This window comes from Sinohyriopsis cumingii, chromosome 3 (assembly GCF_028554795.1).
Source record: "Sinohyriopsis cumingii isolate HCF-2022 chromosome 3, ASM2855479v2, whole genome shotgun sequence".
Lineage (NCBI taxonomy): Eukaryota > Metazoa > Mollusca > Bivalvia > Unionida > Unionidae > Sinohyriopsis > Sinohyriopsis cumingii.
The window spans coordinates 32,600,813-32,623,426 of record NC_142963.1 but is presented as its reverse complement, the minus strand read 5'-3'; the positions used below and the strand labels follow the sequence as shown (position 1 = coordinate 32,623,426).

Below are 22,614 nucleotides of genomic sequence, written 5' to 3'. Positions count from 1 at the left end.
TCCTCACCAACTTAAAAGGTGTACTTAAAACTTGGAATTCTTCTTGGAGGGGTACCCACCAGTGCCTCTTTTATCAACCCTCTAACAGCCTCCCCAAGATACACTGGTGCCAGTTGGGAATAGAAAACTTGCTACTATTGGGTGATGCCAGATACTATCTGACCCATTACCAACAAAGATGGGAGTAACTTGTTCCAGATGTTAACAGTTATTAGAGCCCCTCTGAAGCTTACCAAACTTTCTTAGCCAAAAACTCCATTTTGTGTTCAGCAGCCAGAGTGGAAACCTATATCAAGTGCCTTACTAACTAGCATATATGCAACATTTACCAATGATGTGGCCTGCACAAATAGCAGGAAAGCCTCTGGTAATTTTTGTTTCTATTGTTATTAGCATGTTGTTATTATTATTATTATTATTATTATTATTATTATTATTATAACGACTACTATTTATTATTATTATTATTATTACTAGAGATATGCATTTTGATCCTTTGTCATGGATTATGTTTGAATTTTAATGTTATCTTTATTCAATAGGGAGTTGGCTGAAGTACATTTTTAACAAAATATTGCTCAGTGTTGTTTGAAAAAACCCCACTCAATTAGCATTTACAGAGACTGAATTATTTATTACAAGGTGTATTGAAGTAAAAAATCATGATTGGCAAAAATAGAGATCAGCATGTAATTTTAAAGCATACTTTTGAGATGGAAAACGAAAATGATGTTTACGTGTATATTTGATTGTGTCAGAATGTTCCTGCAACTTTTAATAGAAGGAGGAATATTGTAACTTGGAAACAAAACATGTATCATACCAATATTTGTTGAAGCTAAGATCATGGAGTTGAAACTACTGCCTACAACACCAGATATTTCTGGAAATTTGGGCACTGTAACATGATTTTCATCACTGATTATAATTGTTTAGGAAAAAAATAACTGCCAGCCTTCAGAATACGTTTTGAACTGGATCCATTGATCACAGTAGTATCATTAGACCTACTTTTATTCTCTTTTTTCAAAGGGAATAAACTAAAACCATCTTAAATGTAACATGGACATCCATTTGCATCCTTGAAGCCTTGCATGGTGGTACATTCAAAATCAGTATCTTATCTGATCTCCATTTGTTAACCTAAATTTCGTGCAAGTTCATGCGGTTGATAAGTTTTCAACATTTTGAATAACTCCTTGTCTTTTCATGCTAATGCAAACCACTTTGTCAGTAGCATCTGTACTAATATCTTAGTAATGCTCAGATTATTTGTGGGAGTAGATGTTTATGGTCACAAAGACAAGAAATTCTGCTGTTTTCAAGTTATCAGGGTTTAACCTGAAGTAACAAGTAATGTGTAGTTAAAACTAGTTTCTTCTATTGGTCAAATATTTTTTAAATGTCCCTCGATGAATGTGTAAATGCATGAATACCCATCAATCTGTCCATTTGATTCAGTGTTTGGTTTTGGTTATGAAGGGTCATTCATGTTTCATGAATGCATTTTTTAGGCACAAATTGAACAAGTCATCTTTACTTTTTTTCTTTCATACAATTAGCCAAACAAAAATCTGTTTTGCCTCCAAAGAAACAACATTGGATATGAAATTAATTAGTGATGGTTAGAATAAGTTATGTTATTGCTCATAAATTTAGAATAGGCATGATATTGCGAATTTAGAATAGTCGTGAGATTGCGACTTTGCATGCACAGAGATAATACATTTAAATATTAGTCTGAATGGCAGGTTCTTAGCTAGTGCATGTACATGTAATATGAAAAAGTAAAATGTACTGTTCGCTGCTTTGTTGCATTTAAAGGGTAGATAAAGCTGCCCTGCAGTCACCAACTTTAAATGGAACATTCTATGTTTATAGTGACTTGTTATATCAATCAGCTTCTTCTGTATACTTGGCAAAATATGCAGAGTGAAAATTCTAAAAAAAAAAATGGAACATCAAATCCATTGGAGAGTGGCATCCTGCATGTACAGTAAATTGAATGGACGAGGTGGTATTGTGCTGCTCACATATTGGATGCACATACCTGACCCCATAGATACCTCCTGAAGGATGAGCTTCAGTGTGTATTTCTTGCCTGTATCAACTGAAAGTGAACATATTTCAGGCCTGCAGAAATTTTGTCAAAATCAAGTCCATGGACAAGTAAATAAAAAAGTTTACTAGTCCATATAAAAGACCCACTTGTCCATATTTTCATTGTTGGAAAACAGTAGTGGAAGACTGTACTGTTAAAATGTTTGCTGTTTACTTTTGTTACTAAAACATGTAAAATATACTTGATATTTCAACTTATCATATGGTGGGGATCCACAAATCTAACAAGAATGCATTCTTGGTCAGTGATTGCTGAATTAGTACTAACATCTGAAAGAATGGATTTGAATTCAGCTCTAGATATTTAATCCTTTTCATTTTTCAGTAGGACATCAGATACACTGTTGATGAAATCTCTGCATGCAGTTCTTTTGATCAGGTCCAAGTTAAACTCCATTTTTGATTTGAACCTCAAAGAAATTCATGGACTGGAAAAGATTTTCTCTGCTTTGCAGTGGGATATGCATTGTTGAAGAGCTTGTAATGCTTGGTTTGGCTCCATTCTATTTATTGGTCACTGTCTTAATCGCCCACAACTTTTTTTTTCTTCTTGGATATGGATTTTGCATTATAAAATTTTAACTGGGTTTTGCTTTTGCACTTTTTGGGAGTGTTAACAATGTCATTCTTTGTGATAACCTGTCCTGCAAACAGTCCACTGGTTTTGTCTTCAGTTAAGGAGTATCTCTTACATATTAGACAAGATGCAATTGTTTGATTTTCGTTCGACTCATGCCAAGGAAACTCCTTGAGCTAAGAATCTTTTTACTCCTGTTTTCTTTTATCATATTCCCTGTCATAGTCATGTTTAGTTTTTAGGCTGTTTTGTTGATTTTTTATTCAACTTTTCCCCATTCTACCGAAACTTTAAAAAAAAAAGAGGCATCCAGATGCATTCGTGGTACAATTCTTCACTGTTGCTTATGATGGTTTCAAGGAATCCAGCAATTAATTCATTCAAGACAGCAGATTCCTCAGAGAAGCCCTATCCTCCAGCCAATGAAATTTGTTCTGATGTAACGATCAAACCAGTACTGTCTGCTTTCCATTGGTTTTATCAACAGAAGCTGCAACTGGTTTCAGTCTTAATTGATAAATTTCAGAATTTATTATGTAAATATCAATGCACCATTGTAGTACTTGCTGGTAAGTATAAATGTTGCTTGTATAAACATTGCTCAGACAAAATGGAAAACTACTGCTGTTTAAAGTTACAAGCCACAAATTACTTGTCCAAGGACAAGGAACATTTGCAAATGTTCCTTGTCTGTAAGAATAAATTTCTGCCTCTGATAATACAGACAATAGATTTCTGCAGCCCCGATTATGATGTGCACTCTTCAAGATGAATTTACATTGTTGCAGCTACATGATGATGTGCATTTTTGCAATCCTCAGGTGATAATCTGCTATGCTGTTTTATCACCTGTCACTGCCTGTGATGACATCTCTTTGTGTCTCATGAATATGCATAAACCTGCATAACCAATCACTGGGCATGAGTGAACTTCTCTTGTCATTGTAAGCCATCATGTCCTTGTTGTTTGAATGAGCCAAAGTTTCTCTTTTAAATCCAGTCACCTATAGATGGATAAAACAGGTACTTTTATTGATGCATAGATGTAAAGATGTTGCATTTTTTTTTTGTTGATGAGTTTTGGGGGCCTCAGGCAGCTGAGCAGTCTAAAGTGCTCCCCCATTACAGATCACCATCTCACCTCCATCCATATGGATTGGAGCCTCAGGCTCAGCCAATGTGGGTGTGTGAGAAAACTTACCAGTAGCTTCCCATGGGTTGGTGGTTCTTCCTGGAATTTTCCATTTTCTTCCTTCACCAGATATACTGGTTGCCATGTATAGCCTAACATACTGAAAAATGGTGTTAGTCTAACAACAACATAGTTTTGTTTATGCATACTCGTGAAAACCCAGGAAATCTCTGCACAGTTAGCCACTGGAAATCAAGGAATGTAACATTATCTGCTGCTGCTTGCAACAAAGGATGATGTACAACCAGAGAAAATCTTCTGGTGTTTTAAAAGAATGCAATTAATATTAAAATTAATTTGACCTGATATTTAAGGATTTTATATTTTTGCATGCGCTGTACATGTATATCTTCTACTTTATATACCTTTAAAGAGTTTTAATATCTTTACCATTTGACTTTTAGGCACACTTGATTACTCTCATCTTCACTAGCCAAGGTTCTGATATATTATCCTATCTACACCTTGGTGGATTGATCAAATATTTCAGTGCTTTGGGTCTGTGAATTTCATTGGATGCAGCAGCAAGCAACTGCATTCAATCAAAATCAAGTTCAAATTTGAACACCATTCCTACACAATTGAAACAATTGGAGGAGACAGCTGGAATTGGCTAATAAATAAGCAAATTTCCACTGCTGGTCTGTGTTTGCTCAATTACATCCTTTCCCTCATATACACTGTTAATGATTTATCTCAGGGATGTAATCATACTTTTGATGCTAAACTTACAAAGTATTATTTTCAAGTCATTGCCTCCACCATTTTCAGCTTATGTACAATGCAATGCTATTACAAGCTATTAGTCGGCATTACATACTGAGTGAGGAAAAGTTGGTGACATCCAATAGATGTCCCAAAGACAAAGTACTGCAGTGTGTTGTCGATCCTCCAAGGTTTATATAGGTTAACATAACATAACCTTGGCTAGCTAAGATAGATTACACATATTTGGAAAGGTTTTATCTTTCCTGAAGTTTTGTGCATTTTTTTAATCTTTACATTTTAGAGATTGTGATCAGTACTATAAATCCAGTATTGTGCTGATGTGCCTCAACCATTTCCCTTCCAACATACATACATACGTACGTACATACGTACGTACATACATACACACACACACACATACATACATACATACATACATACATATATTTGCACTTCTTGGTAGCCATATAAAATTAATCATGATATTGTGGTTGATAGATTTGCTATCGGTAATCAGCACATCTCAAAAGTTCTACCTTGTGAGTGTACTCTTGTTATGTTTGTTTATCCCTTTGTCCTTTTTCTTCAATTTTTCAATTATTGCATTTGTGTAAAAGTTGTGATGTAGAGCAGGGATTCAAAAATCCATGTTGGCAGTGTGTAGAAACTTGATACCACCATACCACCAAATAAAGCCCCCAAGCTAAATTTCATTTTCAGTGTGATTACTGTTTTTTTACCTCACAACGGTGTACTCTTGTTATATTTATGTTTATCCCTTTGTCTTTTTTCTAACATTTTTCTATCATTGCATTTGTGTAAAAGTTGTGATGCAGAGCAGGGATTCAAAAATCCATGTTGGCAGTGTGTAGAAACTTGATACCACCATACCACCAAATAGGGCCCCCAAGCTAAATTTCGTTTTCAGTGTGATTACTGTTATTGACTCACTATGGTGTCTTTGGAATATTGGTTGCTGTGGAAACCAGTGAAAATCACAGTGAGGCTGTATCTTTTGATCAGTGCTGGGAAGAACCAGCCTAAAAGAAATGGCTGGTCTGTTAAACATGTATCTTGCATTGCTCACACAAAACAAGAAGTTGAATCTACCCTCATGTAATATAAATGCTGCTGCCACTGCTTCAGGATTTCACATTCAGGTTAGTAATTGGACAGTATACATTGTGATTTCCTGTGGATGATCTTTGCCATTATAACAGCAGGAACTGAAGCTAATAATAGATGTCAGGATAATAATTTTATGGATGATGGTTGATTGTATTGGATGTATTGGAAATCGTGAGGAATTTCACTTTGTCAGGAAATGATGGTGCAACTGTTGTATCATTGGAGTGTTAATGGCACTTGTCATTAGAGTAATATTATAATTGTATTAGAAATGTATACCAGTTTCTTGAAATTCTGTTAATATCATGCACATGTAGGGGATGGGGGACTGTAACTGATTCCTGGGATCTGATGTGTCATGCAGCTGTGCAGGTTTTCATTTAATGGAGGGAGAGGGAACAATGTGTTACACTATACCTATTGTACCAATATGTGATGCCAAAATTAAAGCCAGAAGGCAAAATTGGAGACTTGGCACATCTGCTATGCCATGATTGATATATTTAAGTAACAATTGACACTATACCTTCCTGGAAAATTGTGTATACCTATGTGTAGTTATCTCTCTGTGTCTCTTTCCCCCAAGCCTGTCTTTAACCAGCTTTGTTTTTTGACTTCCTAGTAAAACAGTAGGACATCATGATGATCAGCATGAGGATGCACACATTTTTTTCTCATACCTATATTGCAAAATAATCAAATTCAGTAGTACATTATTTAATGCTTAGCAGTATAACTGAATAAAAAAACAAATCTTGTATGAAAGAAACAAATCTAATTTAAAAGAAAAGCATGTTTAATCTAGTGTGAGGTATAGACACATTTTTGTTCAAAACGGCCAAAATAATATAGGAAATTGTTAACATTTAAAAAAAGGTTAAGGGCCATCCATTTAGTATGTACGCATGGAGGGGAAGGGGAATTTAACCCAAATGCATATGCTTGCATATGGGGGGGGGGATCTACTGATAATATATGTACGCATAGAAAACAGGGTGTGGGGGTGGTATGAAACCTGATAATAATTGGTTTAATACGTAACCTGTTCAACTGGGTTTAGTCAGCATTTGAATTTTAGTGGACACTAGACACGCAGCATATTTCTTTGATGTTGCCAGACATTCAACATTGGTGGGCTATCTGTTTTATTAAATATGTTAACATTAATCCTTAATCGTTTCTGCGTGAATTAAATATCGGTTGTTCTGTTTAATTTTTTGGGGGGTAAGCAGGCGTACGTATGCAGGTGGGGTGATGCTGTAAAAAAAGTATGCATGTGTACGGGGGGGTGGGAGTGGTTAAGCTTTGCCAGATTTTTGCGTACGTACTAAATGGATGACCCCTAATTTGCCATGCTGACATGTACTCTGACCATAATATAAACTGGATGGGTGTTGATATGTCATTTTAGACAACTTTCTTCATTCACAGCAGTTGTAATTTTGAATTGACAAATTAACAAAACCAAGATAACAATGCTTATAAGGTAAGGACATATCTGTTGTCCAGAATTTCTGACAAGTTGACAGTTTTTATGTGCAAGTATATATAGTTTGGTGCTTACCCAAAATTTCATGTTGAACATAAAGAAAATATTCTGTATTATTGAACAGCTTATTGTAGATAGATGTTCTGTCCGTTTTTCATAGCATTTTCTGTAAAATTTGTTTATCCTTGAAAGATTTTAAAAAATTCTTTATAAATGGATATTATCAACTGGTATGCGAAAAAAATAATTTAAATGAGGGGTTTTTTTTGTTTGTTTTTACAAATGAAGTTGTTACAAATCGAATTTTATATTATATGTACTTGGAACTATCCAGCTCTCAGTTGAGGGAGGTGATCTTGTCTGACATATCTTAAGACTGTGTTATTAGATAATCTTTCACACATCATCTATGTAAAGTATGGCAAGTGACATATTCGAATTTTGAGTAAACAAAGATTGAATAACAATAGATAGGTGGAGTTTAGGGATTGGGAAGCTAAAATATTTTATTAACTTTATTCAGGGTTCTTCAAGAATATGCAGGAGCCCTTGATCCCTTTGCAGGTAGAATAGCTCAGAAATTTGAACACAAAATGAACATTGAAGAGAACCTGTTGGTTTCATGTTCACTTTAGATAAATGGAGGGTGAAGCCCATCACGGTTGGAAAGAAAATCTCAGGGCCCCACACCCTGAAGAGTAAGTGGTCAGTCCCTTTTTTTTAAAGGTCTGTTTTAAGGTCTGCATTAAACAGTCGTTAGAATAAGGTGTCTACGACAGTGATGTGCTCTCTCTTGCCCCCCGCCTATGTGTGGGTACCCATTCTCGTAAATAGTTTTTAAATAAACAAATAATTGTCTTGGGATTTTGATTTTGATACATAATTCATTGCAACTCAGATGTCCATTAGAGTCGGGAGAAAATAAAAAATAAAAAATTCCATGTGAAAATTTGCTAGATGGTTGCTTAATTGTCTATTTGATGATGCATATCAATTCATTGATCAACACAGAAGAACATTAACTTGTACCAGTAGAGATTAAACTTGATCTTATATCAGTTATGTAGAAGAAGAGAAAAACGTTTTCATTTAGTTGTAGAGTTGCAGTGACTCAACTCCAGAACTATGGAGTGTCTGATCATGTGGAGGAGCCGTTCGTCAGTGATAATTATACAGTTTTATTAACACTAGTCGAGTACAGTTTTAAAAAAAAAACCGGTTTCCTTTGTGCTTATATTGTTAATTAAATGGTGTTAAACAGCACATGAAAGATTGGTATGAAGGCAGAGGTACCCAACTGCAGCCAGCACAGCTGGTCTGGCGCTTTAGAAAGCTGTTGAGTTAAATGAACACTAAAAATCAGATATTGTTTCTTTATTTCCTGCTTAATTAGCACCAAAAAAAATTGCTACAAAATAAAGTCTGCATACTTGAAAACACTGAATTAGTGAATATTCACATCTCCTTTTTTCAGTCTTGTCAATTACAAATAATGTAACTTAAGTCTGAATGTGAACTGAAGTTAGGAGCTTTATGAATACAGGCCGTCGGCAGGATTCACCCCCACCCCACCCCCAACTGCTGCACACTTATCTGAGCTATCACAGTTCCTGGACAAAAATCAGATCAACGTTCAGTGTATATTGAACTCTTAAGATATCTTGTACAAGCATCGGAAATGCATCGTTGCTTGTCTTGATGTGAAAGTAATTTAGGTTGTCAGTTTCACCTTGACTCAGATATTGTTAAATAACTGTTCTCATGCAGTAGCACTACAGTGTAAATATCACAAAAAATTATACTATTTATTTCCTCCCATATTATAATTTTTTTTTGATGTACTATTTGTCAGTTGAATTAAAAAGTCCCAGATATTATTCCCTAACAACTTTTTATGTTATTATTATAATTGTGTCTGTAGCTAGTGGCTGAAGCAATATTTTGGGATTTACGACAGACAGGAATCAATAATGAGATCATCAGTGCATTTCAGATGGTATCTGAATCAATAGACCTGGTGCTGCTAAAAGCTTAGCAAGTGCGGGAAGTGAATTGTCAGGCAGTATGAAATCCCCCAGGCCTTCACTTCATCCTTATTACTAATGACCCTCATAAAAGCATATACACCTGGGGCAAATGATTGTCACTACAGTCACAGTAGAGTGCCAAAGGGAAGTATGTCACAATAGTGTCATTGGGAAGACAAGTGTTATTTATCCATTTTATTTCATTAAAGAACCCACACTAAGAGCCCACACTCTCAGGGTTGAAACTAATTCATTTGTTTTGAAATTCAGTTGTTATTTTGAGACCCGAACTTTTACTAACAGACTGAGTCTGATAATGACATGAATCATTCATTTGAGAATGCATCAATGGGCTTGGTTACCAAGACTAACTGGAAGTGTATTTAATTAAATCACATGTTTCTGCTGGGGTGAACGTTTCTACAGTGAAGTGTTTACAGATGTAGATTTAAGATCTGGAATTTATTTCTGCCAAAAAATGTTTTTAATTGATTGTGCCAATATAAAACATGAACTGTGGTTACATCAGAATGAAAACATAGCATATGCTTGAAAGTGACTTGTTTTTGCAGAATTTTGAATGTGTATGCATTTTTTAAAGCCACCAAAATGTGGAATGTGATATTGTTTTGATGACAGTGCATCTGTTCATTAGTTCATCCTCCCATCTATTACTGTGAGTTTGAGACATTGAGACTTTTCCATATTATTTAGATGGCTTGCATTTGGTGACTTGGAGACTTTTCCATATTGAGTAGATGGCTTGCATTTGGGATAAGGAAGATTTGTGTTGATGTTGGGTTCAAAGAAAAAAAGTCCCTTTGACTAAAAGAAGTAAAAACTGTTTTGGCACAATAGTACTGTATCACATAAAATTGAATATGGGGGCTGTATTCTGTATATCTGTTTAGATCTCTGATATTCCAATATTACGTTCATATTTTATTGTTTTCTTGATCCAGGCAATAACACCATGGTCAATCATCTTGTAGATAACAATGACCTAAGCACCATTAGGAGTGGGAGATCACACACTCTCCACTAATGCCAAATGGACAGAAAATCATTTACTTACAACCATTGTGGGAAGGATATATGAAGATTTAACATCAGCATGATCTAAAACAATTCAGCATCAGCTCTAATGAGCTTTTTTACGGACATTGCATAGTATGTATATATGTATGTATGTATCTAGAGCTACATTTTTTATAGGCTTTTTAAAAGTAAGTGGTTCTAGAATTTTGTGCTGACATGGATCTCTGTACATGTCACATTATGCCTACCATGTTACAACACTACTTATGAATCAATCAAACTAGTTGCCTTTTGTCAGGTGTGCCCATGGTCACTCACACTTTTTGTCCATTAAAACAGACAAGGGGCATATCCACCCTTTCCTGGCTGTCACCATTATGCACAAGAGCTGTTCAAACATTGACAGTATACTTACAGTAATTAATGAAGGGATATCCTGCTGGAGCACCAACTGGGGCTTCACTGGTCAGTTCTAACATAGGGCTATAACAACATGTGCACAACTAATTAGGTGCATCTGGTTTGGATTTACTGTTTTGGAGGTGACAAATATGGAGATAAAATTCTGGTTTTGGATTGGATGCTTTGAGGGAAGTTTACTGATTATTTAAATAGTTCTAGAGCCCAGAAGTTAGTGCTGTTTAATGTTGTACATGTAAAAGGTTCCATCAAGTCAAGTTACTCCAAACAAATATACATGAAACATGGTTTTTCCAACAGCAGTTGCAGATTATCCATATTTTCTGGAGCAGGTGGGTTCTATAGCTGTTTAGACTTCACAAGTTATATTTCTGTTGCACAGTTGATTTGTTCATTTTCATTTTAAACAGACTATTATTCCACAGCATTCCAAAATGATGAAACTCCAGGTGCCAAGTAAATAATTAGTGATCCAATATACATTATAATTATTTCACAATTCTCTCTCTCTCTCTCTCTCTCTCTCTCTCTCTCCCTCTCTCTCTCTCTCTCTCTCTCTCTCTCTCTCTCTCTCTCTCTCTCTCTATATATATATATATATATATATATAGACACACACACACACACTAATCAGTATTAGTTCAAAATTATTCTTGTATGTTCTTACCAATACAAAATAGTTTGCTTCTGCCTAGCTCATGGCCACCTCACTTGAATAGGTCTTTATATGGTTTTCAGTTGACTGCAAATTCGTTTGTACAAAATGTACATCTTTTGATCTGTTGATATACTTACATGATGTATTATTACACACACCCCATACCTATTTTATTGTAGTATTATTAGTGCCCTATTCTCCAGATGGATTATACTTTGTGTGAGTGCATGTGTGTCTGTGCGCATGCATGCATATATATATATATATATATATATATATATATATATATATATATATATACACACACACACACACACAAACACACATAATTTTTCTATAAATTCTACATGTAAGTTGATTGGTTAGCTGTTTTATAATGACACTTTCAACACAGAATTGGCTATATCATGCGGAGGAAACTGGAGCAAAGTTACTTTTCCGAAGATGCACTGGGGCTGTCAACATGGGCTGGCCTGGGTGGGCATCAAACCCACAACCATTGGATTACAAGCCCGATTCTCTTCCACGTGAGCTCCCACAGTTCCCTGTACATGTAAGAATTTACAGATAAGAGTAAAAAAATAAAATACTGGGTATTGCGTCAGGGTCATTTTGTAGCTAAAAGTTAGGGGAGAAAATCCTCCCAGTATGTAAAGTAAAAGGAGAAATTTCTAAATGGGGGAGGGGGTGTCATGAAAAAGTGAAGTTTAGACATGCAAATATGCATGATTTTGTGTATTCAGATGATTATTTTTGCTAATATATTTAGAAACCAGTGCGAATCCAGCTGTTGCATGGCTTGGTTACAGTTGATAGGTGAAATGGTACAAGACATGAAGATGATCCACTATTGACATCATTACATTATCATTAGTTTCAGGTCAGGTAATTTCCTATGGCCGCTGAATACTAGGGGTGATGTGTCAGTAATCAACATCTGACCACAATACAGTACTTGAGATGATTGTAGTTTATCATGACTCTTTTAACATAGCAGACCTTTTAAAACTAAAATTTTTTATGGACTGGCCATAATATCAGTCGTTTCATCCATCTAATTCTCATTAGGTCAATTAGTCTTTCAATATTTACCATCCTAGTCTCATAATTTGTTGATGCTACTTTGACCAGTTTGCATGTATTGCCCATGTTCTGCTTCTGAAATGCAGCATTCCTTATATGACATTAAAAAAACTATAGTTGGGACATATTAGGAATGGATAAGTTGTCCCTGTAATATTCAATTCTTTATGGTTCTGAGTGTCTAATGATCCAAGTGACTTTAAATCATTCAATTTCTTTTAAATATTGTTTTTTTTCTTCAATTCAATACCAAGTTGATTTTTTCGATATAAGTGTATCTTGTCTCATTGTTGAACTTCAACTTTTAGTACAGCAATATTGTGCTCTGTATCCAATATGTGTTGTATCCTGACTACTGTATTCTTATGCCTCAACATAATATAAAGTACAGTACTTGAATTTTTATCAGACAGTTCTTAGACTTCTCATTGACTTGTTTAGGGTCTTTATGATTTGCTTGCTTAGAGCTCTATCAAAGAAGGCGGTAATCTTGATCAATACGATTTCCTCATGACCCAAGTGATAAATTAAGTGTCTATACCACTTGATGTTTTTGAATAATACTCAGATACAACACAGATGTAATTTTACTGTGCTTAGTTGTAAGATGCAGCATAGAAAAAAAATACCATGTTTAAAAAATGGTTTAATGGATAAAAAGAAAATATCAATTTAATGTTAAGCCAGGTTGTTGTTACTAATGGACTTCATGCTATTGTTTGTACATGGGCTGATAATATACAAATTCTAGCTTAATCATTAGAGGATGTTCTTCATAAAATGTAATATTATCCTACCACTATCAACAGGGCCTGGGGTTTTATCCTGCCTAGTTGGTGTTACATGTATTGGGTCCTATCAGAACATGTCAGAATTGAGGTGTGTCACCAGTGGTGAATCTAATCCATATAGAAAGTCCTTTGGGGGTCACTATTGACTTTTCCTGCTGTTTAATTTTCAGTTTTGAAAACTAACAGTAATTCTTTAATGCATGCAATTTTGTTGCAGCGAAATAATATTATTTATAACCATTCAGGTTACTACTGTGTGAATTCAATAAATTTGAAATGTTTGCTTTAAAAATTTCAGTTAATGCAAAGTAATTTTTTTTTAACCCCACTCCAGATTGATGAAATTGGCTTGCATTCAAATGAATAAATCATTAATCTTTTAGAGGCACAGATCTCTAGAAGTCATGTCAGTTTTTTTGTTTAGTACAGATCATCAGGGTGTGGGTATAATGCACTGTAGATTGTAATGGCTAAAGGCAAATAAACAAAAAGACATTTAATTTCCAAATCAAGACAGCACTCCCATGTACTGCATTTACAGTGCTTCCCCCGTCAATGTGTAATCAGAATTTTTACCAGGTCTTTGTAACAAGAATTTAGATTGTTTAATTTAACATCACATGATGCTGAACTTGGACTAGAAGTTCATAATACCTGGAATTATATGCTTATGCATTCACGCACCTTTCTTCTAAGGCAGTATTTTCAAACAAATTAAAATATTGTTAAAAGACTATTTTTTTGTTTTATCACTGCTGGTAACATAAAATTTGAATTTCATATTCTGCAGGATTCATGAAGTCACGAAGATTCAAAATCATTTGTGCTCCTTGCATGAACAACTTTCACTTAGTATGTCATTCACAAAATATGTTATTTTTAAACTAGAGAAATCCTGTTGTTTTTTTAAAAAAAGGTTCAATGCGAGCAACATTGACAGTGCACATAAGATCGATATTGTGCAACTGTTTTGTGCATACCTAAGAGTCATACATGCAGGTAATAGCTAATACAAAATTATTAATGCCTGAAACTACTAATTTACTGACATGACAAATGAGTGAGTCTTAAGCTGAGAAATGTTCCAACAGTGCTGTGTGCGAAATCATATTACAGTTGGTCCTCATTAACCAAGAACTAAACATGGGTGAAATTGTTCAAGTCACAAACAGGATCCATGACCACATCCAGGTTATAAGAGAAGCAGCAAGCAGTACATGTATGCTGAAAAGCTCCACACATCATTTGACTATTAGCAAGTGAAACTGGGTTCCACTGAATCTTCAAAACTTGTCTTGTCACAAGAACTATCAGATACCTAAGAAAAATATGAAGCGTGCAATGGACTGTTTTCTCATTTGTTATTGCTTGCACTGGTTACCTTAAAAACAGTTTTAGAATTTTTTGTAGTCACTAACATATTGTATCTGTGAAGCATGGTGTTCGTATTTTTCTTGCAGTCAAGTCTTGTGTTTTGTTTTTCATGCTTTGTATGCCCGCATGAGTATCAGAAAGTTATTTTTTGCTGCTGTGCATCTACATATGTTTCTGCATACAGCTGATTCAAATCTGTTTTAGTTTGAGAGCACAAAAATGCTTAACTTGGAGCCATGACATTTACAAACTGTTATAATCATGGCATTTTTAAACATTTTTTCATGTTTGAAAAATATTTTTTTTGTGTAGTTTTTGCTGGATGGCCATATCAGTATAGGCATGTTGCTGCATTGACATACAGTATGGCAGTATTTTTGAAAATCTTACTGATTTGCCTTCTGAACAAAAAGCTATGTCAACACAGTGTTTTCACCAGAACATGACTTACGATGTCTAGTTCCTAAATGAAAATGGTTTGAGACATTTAATATGGCCACTACAGTGAGTGTCTTGAAATCTTGCTATTGCTGCAACTCCTGAATGGAAGGTCACATTAGCATTTTTCACTAAAAGACTTTTTCTGGTAGGTCCTAAATGAAATCCAGAAATGGTCACCACAGCAGCCATCTTGAAAATCTTGCTATTGATTCTCTGGAGTAATGGAAAGTAATATCAGCTTGAGGTTTACATCAGAAAATTTCATATTATGTCGGCAGCTCTGATGGCCTAGTGGTATGAGCATCCACCTTGGATGCAGGAGTTTGCGGGTCCAAACCCCGTCCACGTCATACCAAAGACATATAAATAGTATTAGCAGTTCCCTCACTTGGTGCTCAGCATTAAGAGGCTAGTGTTAGGACTGGTCTGCCTGGTGTCAGGATAATGTGAATGGGTGATTCATCATGCTGCATGTAGTGGTATAATGTTCCAGTGCTAGACATCACTATTAACTGCCACACTGCAGATATCATAGCAATATGAATGAAAAATTGTTAAAGCTACATTAAAAATCCAAAACACACACTCATATAGTGTCTAGTTGGTATAAATAAAATTTATACTGATCTGTTATCTAATATGGTCACCAGTTTACATTGTGAAAATATTATTGCAACTCCACCTTAATGGAAATTCAGTTCAACGTTTGTTCTTCACCAGAAAACTTGTGAGATATCTAGCTGATACTGTTGTGGGTAAATGAAAATCATACCAAGCTGACTGCCAGTGTATTCACCATGGCAGCTTTCTTGAAAATCTTGTTACTGCATACATGCCAACAACCATTATGCTTTTGGCAATACCAGTAAGCTATTTTTTTATTACCAAATTATGTTTTACACTGGTACATGGATTATGGTTTTTTACTTGATAGAAAAATAAAGCCATAAAAAGATGTTTCGTCATTTTTATTATCAACTCTTTAACCCATTAACCCCTGTAGATTTTTGTCATTTTTGCCCAAAATTCGAGTAGGAAACACATTTTGAAAGCTATTTCTGAATAGATTTGAAAATACCAAATCCCAAATCATAGGCTATTTGGCTCGTGCTTGAGCAGAAGGGTAAAAGTTGGGAGTTTTTTTTTTTTGCTAAACGGAGCCATTATTTTTGTATTGAGACCACTCTTTTATTCAAGATGCCCATCTTATCCTACTTTTTGCAAAGGTTCTTCTGTCTGTCTGTCTGCAGTTCATACCAGTTTGCCTTAGAACTGAGACCAAAAAGTCTAAAATCCGGACACAAAAGTGGATCCCGACCAGGGGCAAATTTTTGGTAGAAAAAAAATCAAGTCCAAAAATGAGGTTTTTCCATCTGTATTTTGTAGTGCAACTAGATATTCCAGATTATTTGGTATCATTGTAGAGCTACATCTGTCTACCTTTCTATAATACTAACCACTTGAGTGTATCTTGCATGACCATGAGGCTACAGAGCTCAACAGTAAGCTACTACCTCCTGCCACATTAACTAGTTGCTAGGGGTTAATGTGCTAATTCCACTCATAAATTTGACAATATTTTTAATCAGTTTACTGCTGCATATGAATAGAGCATAAGTTCTTCCCACTTTGCTCTTTAAAGCAACTGTAAAATGACCCATATTGACTAGAACTGACAGGTATCATCAAGGAGGAACTTTGCCTCACAGATTTGTTGTATTGATAAGCTAGTTAGTTAGCAGACCAGTCTATACTTTTAAAGAAAATGGTGCCAAATGTTAAGCAAAGCACTTTACAGCATTAGTTGTGGATGTTATATGATGGAAAATGTTAGAGCAGATGGATCTTTTACAAACTTCAAAGCATATCAGATCAGAAAAAAAGGACAAATCAAAAACATTTTACAAACTTTAAAAGAAGAAAATGAGAGTAATGCAGCACTCAGCACATGACCATGTTATTGCTACTCTTTCTAATTGGAATCTGGTGTTGACAGACCACTATATCTAGTTTCTCCTGAATGAATGTAGTGCTGATCTGACCTCAGATCTGACAACCACGATGAATGGCGCTTGTACTTAAATCTACTTTGCGCTAAAAATAGACCATAACATCATTGTGCCCGGCTGCCGCCATACTGTTTTCAGACAAAGCACCGAGAGATGCTTAGTAACACGTAGTAAATCACGACATATATGCAAATTTTTATTATTTTTTTTTTTACTTCCCTCATTATGTAATGTTTTCATATATTAAACTATAATATGTGAGCGTGTACAGTAGTAATTTTGTACATTTCATTTCTTTGTCATCCGTTTATATTGTTTTCCAATCTTCGTTTAGTAAAACTCTCCTATGTGCATATTATATATGTATTTGTGTGTATGTATGTCTGTGTTTGTGTGTGTGTGTGTGTGTGAATTCAGTCATATCACTATGATGTCTGCAGTGTGGCAGTTTATAGTGATGCTTAGCACTGGGGCATCATGCCGCAGACATATAGCATGATGTCCAGCCCTGTCACATTATCCTGACACTGGGGCCGACCAGTCCTAGCACTAACCTCTTAATGCTGAGCACCTGTTAATACCATTTTTTAAGTCTTTTGTATGACTCGGCTGGGGATCGAACCCACGACCTCCCACATCCGAGACAGACACTCTAACCACAAGGCCACCTGAGCGGTATGTATGTATGTATGTATGTATGTGTCCCAAATGAATGTGTTAAAACCAATAATATTTATTTATATCTTCTTTGTTTTCTTTTTAGTTAGTGTTTGTGTTTAAAATATGTATTATTTTAAGGTTGGCTGCTGTCATTAAGGACAGCAGTTTTTGTGTTGTTGTTTCCATGAATACATGCAGAAAATTAAAACTCCTGACAAAATTTAATTGTATATATCTTTTAATTAAGGAAATCTATTAGCCACGTATTATAAATATAATCAACCAGTCCTGCTCTTTTCTACACCATAACTCTGACGAACATAATGCATTCTTATTTGTTCTAAACTGTCATTCAAAATTACGATTTGTTTGTAAAACAGTTAAAATAAATGTACTCTCTTCTTTTCTTAACTTTGTTACAGATTAACACATCAGAATCAGAAAAGGTTAATAAAATCACTAACGCATAATACCAACAAAACAAACAAACAAACAGATAATACCCCAAAACACACATTGATGCGTTGTTTTTAAATATATGGAATATCTGTGCAACATTTCTAGATTATACAAGCATCTCACATCAAATAAGCAGAGTTTAGTTTTATGCACTAAACAAAATGTAAGAAATGGTCACTTACTATGTACATCCCTCTATTTAAAACGTGAATCACATATAAGAATACTTCATTGACATTATTTAATGGGGGTGGGTGGGCTGGCAGTTCTCATGGAAAATGTAATTGTATATATCCTTTAATTAAGGAAATGTATTATTCACATAGTATAAATGTAATCAAACAGTACTGTTCCCTTCAACAACATAACTGTAATGAACATAATCCATTCTTATATGTTCTAAACTATCGTTCAAAATTAGGATTTGTTTGTAAAACGGACATTGAAATAAACATAAATTTTCTCTCTTCTTGTCTAACGTTGTTACTGATTAACACGTCAGAATCAGAAAAGGTTAATAAAATCACTAATGCATAATACAACACCACCTCCACCACCCAAGAAAACATTGATACATTGCTTTTAAGCTTATGGAATACATATTAAACGTTGATAGATTTTATATGCATAATATCAAAAAACTAAGCAGAGTGTAATTTTGTGTGCTAAATAAAATATAAGAAATGGTCACTTTCCTACATACATACTTCTATGTATGTTAAAACATGAATCAAATATAAGAATACTTCATCAGCTTTATTTAATGGGGTGGGGCTGGGGATGGCATTTCCCTTGGAATTTTCATCTCAAAATATTCATGGTGTATCTATCGGTGATGAAATACAAGCAGTTTGTGTATTGCAGGTTCTAGAAAGATTAATCAAATTTGATTATATGATTTATACAGTCTGCAGGCTTAAGCACCACTAACAAAATATTGGAATGCACATCTGTATTCAGATGTACAAATTAAACGTCTGGTACATGGTTTTCAGTAAGAACAATAATACGAACAATATCACGGAAAAGAACACTGAATGCCATTACACCAGTTCACCTTGTCCGAAAGACTATTTTTAGAAACTGACATCACTGTGTGTGACGTTTCACAAAGGCAAAAAGTACAGCACCTTATATTAAAGTTCATGTATCTAATTGTCCTGAATGCATGGTCATATAAAGATAGTTTCACAAAAGTTTGCTAATGGTGTCTAGTTTCTACTGAATGAAAATGGTGCTGATCTTACATCCGGTATTGCCTCCACACTGGCTAATTTGAATATCTTGCTGCTCAGGAAAACCAGAGATTGTTTTGATGCTCAGCAGCTAAAATAAGACTGCTCTGGGGTCCTAAGTGGTTAGGGTGTCAGTCTCGGATGCAGGAGGTCATGGGTACAAACCATGGCAGTAATACCAAATGGTACTAGCAGCTGCCTCACATGACACTCGGCATCATGAGGTTGGTGTTAGGAGTGGTCCACCTGTTGTCTGGATAATATGACTGGGTGGAACATGATGAAACCCCTGGATCTGCATTGGGGGAGGTCCCCCAACCCCACTGCCTACTTTGGCAACTCACCTTCCAGCTTGAGCTCTCATGGAAGGCTCTGATTTAACGTATAGAAATAAAATTTGGTGACATCTTTGTAATTAATATGTAGTTATTAACCTGATTAAATTTCCAGGCCAAAAAGAAATTTAGATAATTTACACAATTCTTAAATTCATTGTGACCATGACATCAATTTTGACAAAAAATGTTGGCACAATTCAGTAAAATCGAAATTTTCAAATTATTTTTTGTTGTAGACTGTGAAGTGTTTGCTTAAAAAGAAAATAAAAGATAATCATCATAATGGAAATTGACCATTTTATTTAAGGGACATTCCACATCAAGCTGTGTACATCCTTCATTTGGTTAAGTTCATTATGCATGTACAGTTCCAAATGTCAAAGTACTCACCCTCACAATGCTGGCCTTTCAGAAAATTGAATTGACATTTTAGGAATACCCTATATGTGCCATTTATCCTATTTAGCAGCCACATTATTCAGAATTTACTAAATAAATGTCTGAGAAATGTTTGCATATATCACAAGAGATGCAAGGGATAGGTGTGTGTGTGTGTTCTTCCTTCATTGAGAACATTTTAGTCTGGGTTGCTGGCAGCTTTATTAATGTGGGTATGTTGGACTGCTAAATGTTTCACAGTAACTTTGTCTTTTCAATCCAAAGTAGAGTGGATTTATCTAAATTAAATTTTGCGCATTGAGAGAACTTGTCCTAATAACATAGTACTCCCAGCTGCTCTGATGTTGATATTTTGTGGCCTTTGAAGTGGAAGAATTGTGCAGTTCATACCATGAATATGGTATATTGGCTGAAATAAAGTGAAGCTACAATACAAGGCTTTTATGATTGCCAAGGATTATACAAACTCTGAAGAGTTGTGACAAATGCAAAAAATCTGGAAACCGAATAAACCTTCGTATATTTATGCTTTAAAATAAGATTTTTAGCATATTTTTTTTCTTCAGTCCATTACAAAATGGAGACTTTTTTAAAAATAAACTTCAGTAAATATCTTTCTCGCCTACGCAGTGTAATTCTTTTATCCATTTAAGGAATTAAATGACTCATCATTGAACTTGGAACATGTTAGAGATTGCATTAAAAAAAGAATTTGGATATACAACACTATTCCATCTTTTCCAGCACATGGTACAGAATCAGATGACCCCAACCTATCAGTATGCCCAGACACCAGGACTGGAAGAATATCAACATGTTGTTGTATCACAAGGTCCATCTGTACCAGCAGAGGCTGCTGCTCAGTTTAAAGCTGATCAACCTCCTTTTACTACCACTGTAACTGCAGTCACGCCAAATGGCATCGAGCAGCAGACGGTAAGGACACGGAGCCTAAACGTACGTTTTTATTCTTATTTTCCTTAGCATGGTTTGTGGTGATGGCTGTTCTTCATGCGCACATGGTGGTGGCAGAAGGAACCATGTAGAATGTATGTATATAGAATATTAGGCCTAGCTTTCATGCTCATTTCAGTATTGACTACAGGCTTAAATCAGATTTTCAAGACCTGTTATACAGTAAAACCAGGTTGAAAAGACCACTGTTCCAGAAGACCACCTGTCATTTAAGCCTATGTTGTTTTTGCATGCCAGGATCAGCTTTGGAATATGATCAAGATAACAACTATTCCAGAGTTGGAGAAATTGTAAAGTTTTATTAAAAATTCTACCTTTTGAATTGTTATTAAGAAATTTTTAGAAATAGCAAATTTCCGCAATACAGTTTTGGAATGTTTCCTTAAAGTGAAGACGGATATAGAGAAAATTACTTCAACAATAGTATGATAGACTGGTACATAACTCAGAGCTTCTTGATGTAAACAATAGAATGTAATGAACATGAAGAGATGATTAGGCAATATAGTGAAAACTTTTGTCAGAGACAAAGTGGAAAGACTAGATAAAAGGGGATGATGACTAAAGTTGAATTAGAAGCCCATTCCAGAACAGAAAACTTGTTAGTGCTGTCCTTGGCTAGTATATTAGCTGATCAAACATGTCAATATCTTTTTTTTTTTATGGGCAAAATTTTGTGACTTCTATTACCACTAGCCTAGTATTGAAAATCAATTTAGCATTGCAGTAGACTTGTGTATGGCTGGGCAAATCCTCCAGCATCCATTTTGCCTGAAAATGGAGATTTTCTTGAAATGGGGAAGAAACTCTAGATTTATTTTTCATTGTTAAAATTCCACGCAAGGATCACAAAATCTTGGTTGCATAGCTAATTTTGAACATTCCAGGGCTGTTGCGCAGGAATTTATGTGCTGTAATGGTCAATTATTTTAAGTTTTAACAGTAAGCTTTGCCTGTCTACCACTTTGGCAATATTTAATTGACTGGAAAATCATTTTGAATGGAGAAAATGATCAGTTTCAAATGTTTCATGAAAGCTTAGCCAGAATGATATATCATTGTGTGCACTTCAATACAAGTTGACATAATTTACAACACTACAGCATTAGTTTAGAAAAGTATTGGCATTGCTATGTATTTTATTTCTGCCTATTTTCAGATTTATATAGATTTGTTCAGTACATCATTTTGGGGATTTTATGTTCAGCATTAAGCTTGTATTCACATACACATCTGCAATTTCACGTTTTCCAATCATAGGTTGAATAGCTTGTATAAATGAAGACCAACTTGTATTTTTGTGCATGCTTGTTTAATTTGTTTCGATGTCTTCTCCAGTTTATATCTCTTACAGTGCTGGATAGTTAGAACATAGTATGACAGCCTCTTTTCTGATTAAGGTCGGTGCATTGTAAAACTGATTTCAGGATAATATTTTCTTTAAATTTTTTTTTTTTTTTACTTTTGGTTCATCACATTTGATTTAAAGTCC

The 22,614-nt window shown here is 34.9% G+C and overlaps 1 protein-coding gene across 24 annotated transcripts in view; it reads left to right on the top strand.

Moving 5' to 3' along the window:
• The window catches only part of LOC149802647 (RNA binding protein fox-1 homolog 2-like), a 141,556-nt gene that overhangs the window by 80,641 nt on the left and 38,301 nt on the right, over window positions 1-22,614 (top strand). For 19 of the 24 annotated variants that reach the window (XM_089951968.1, XM_089951967.1, XM_089951974.1 and 16 more), the window contains one exon: window positions 20,892-21,104. In XM_089951968.1, the coding sequence (XP_089808094.1) occupies window positions 20,892-21,104 (213 nt within the window). Of the gene's footprint in view, window positions 1-157; window positions 368-5,624; window positions 5,759-11,719; window positions 11,912-20,259; window positions 20,360-20,891; window positions 21,105-22,614 lie in introns of those variants that run through there. The other 5 variants (XM_089951976.1, XM_089951972.1, XM_089951965.1 and 2 more) reach the window with 5 other exon arrangements.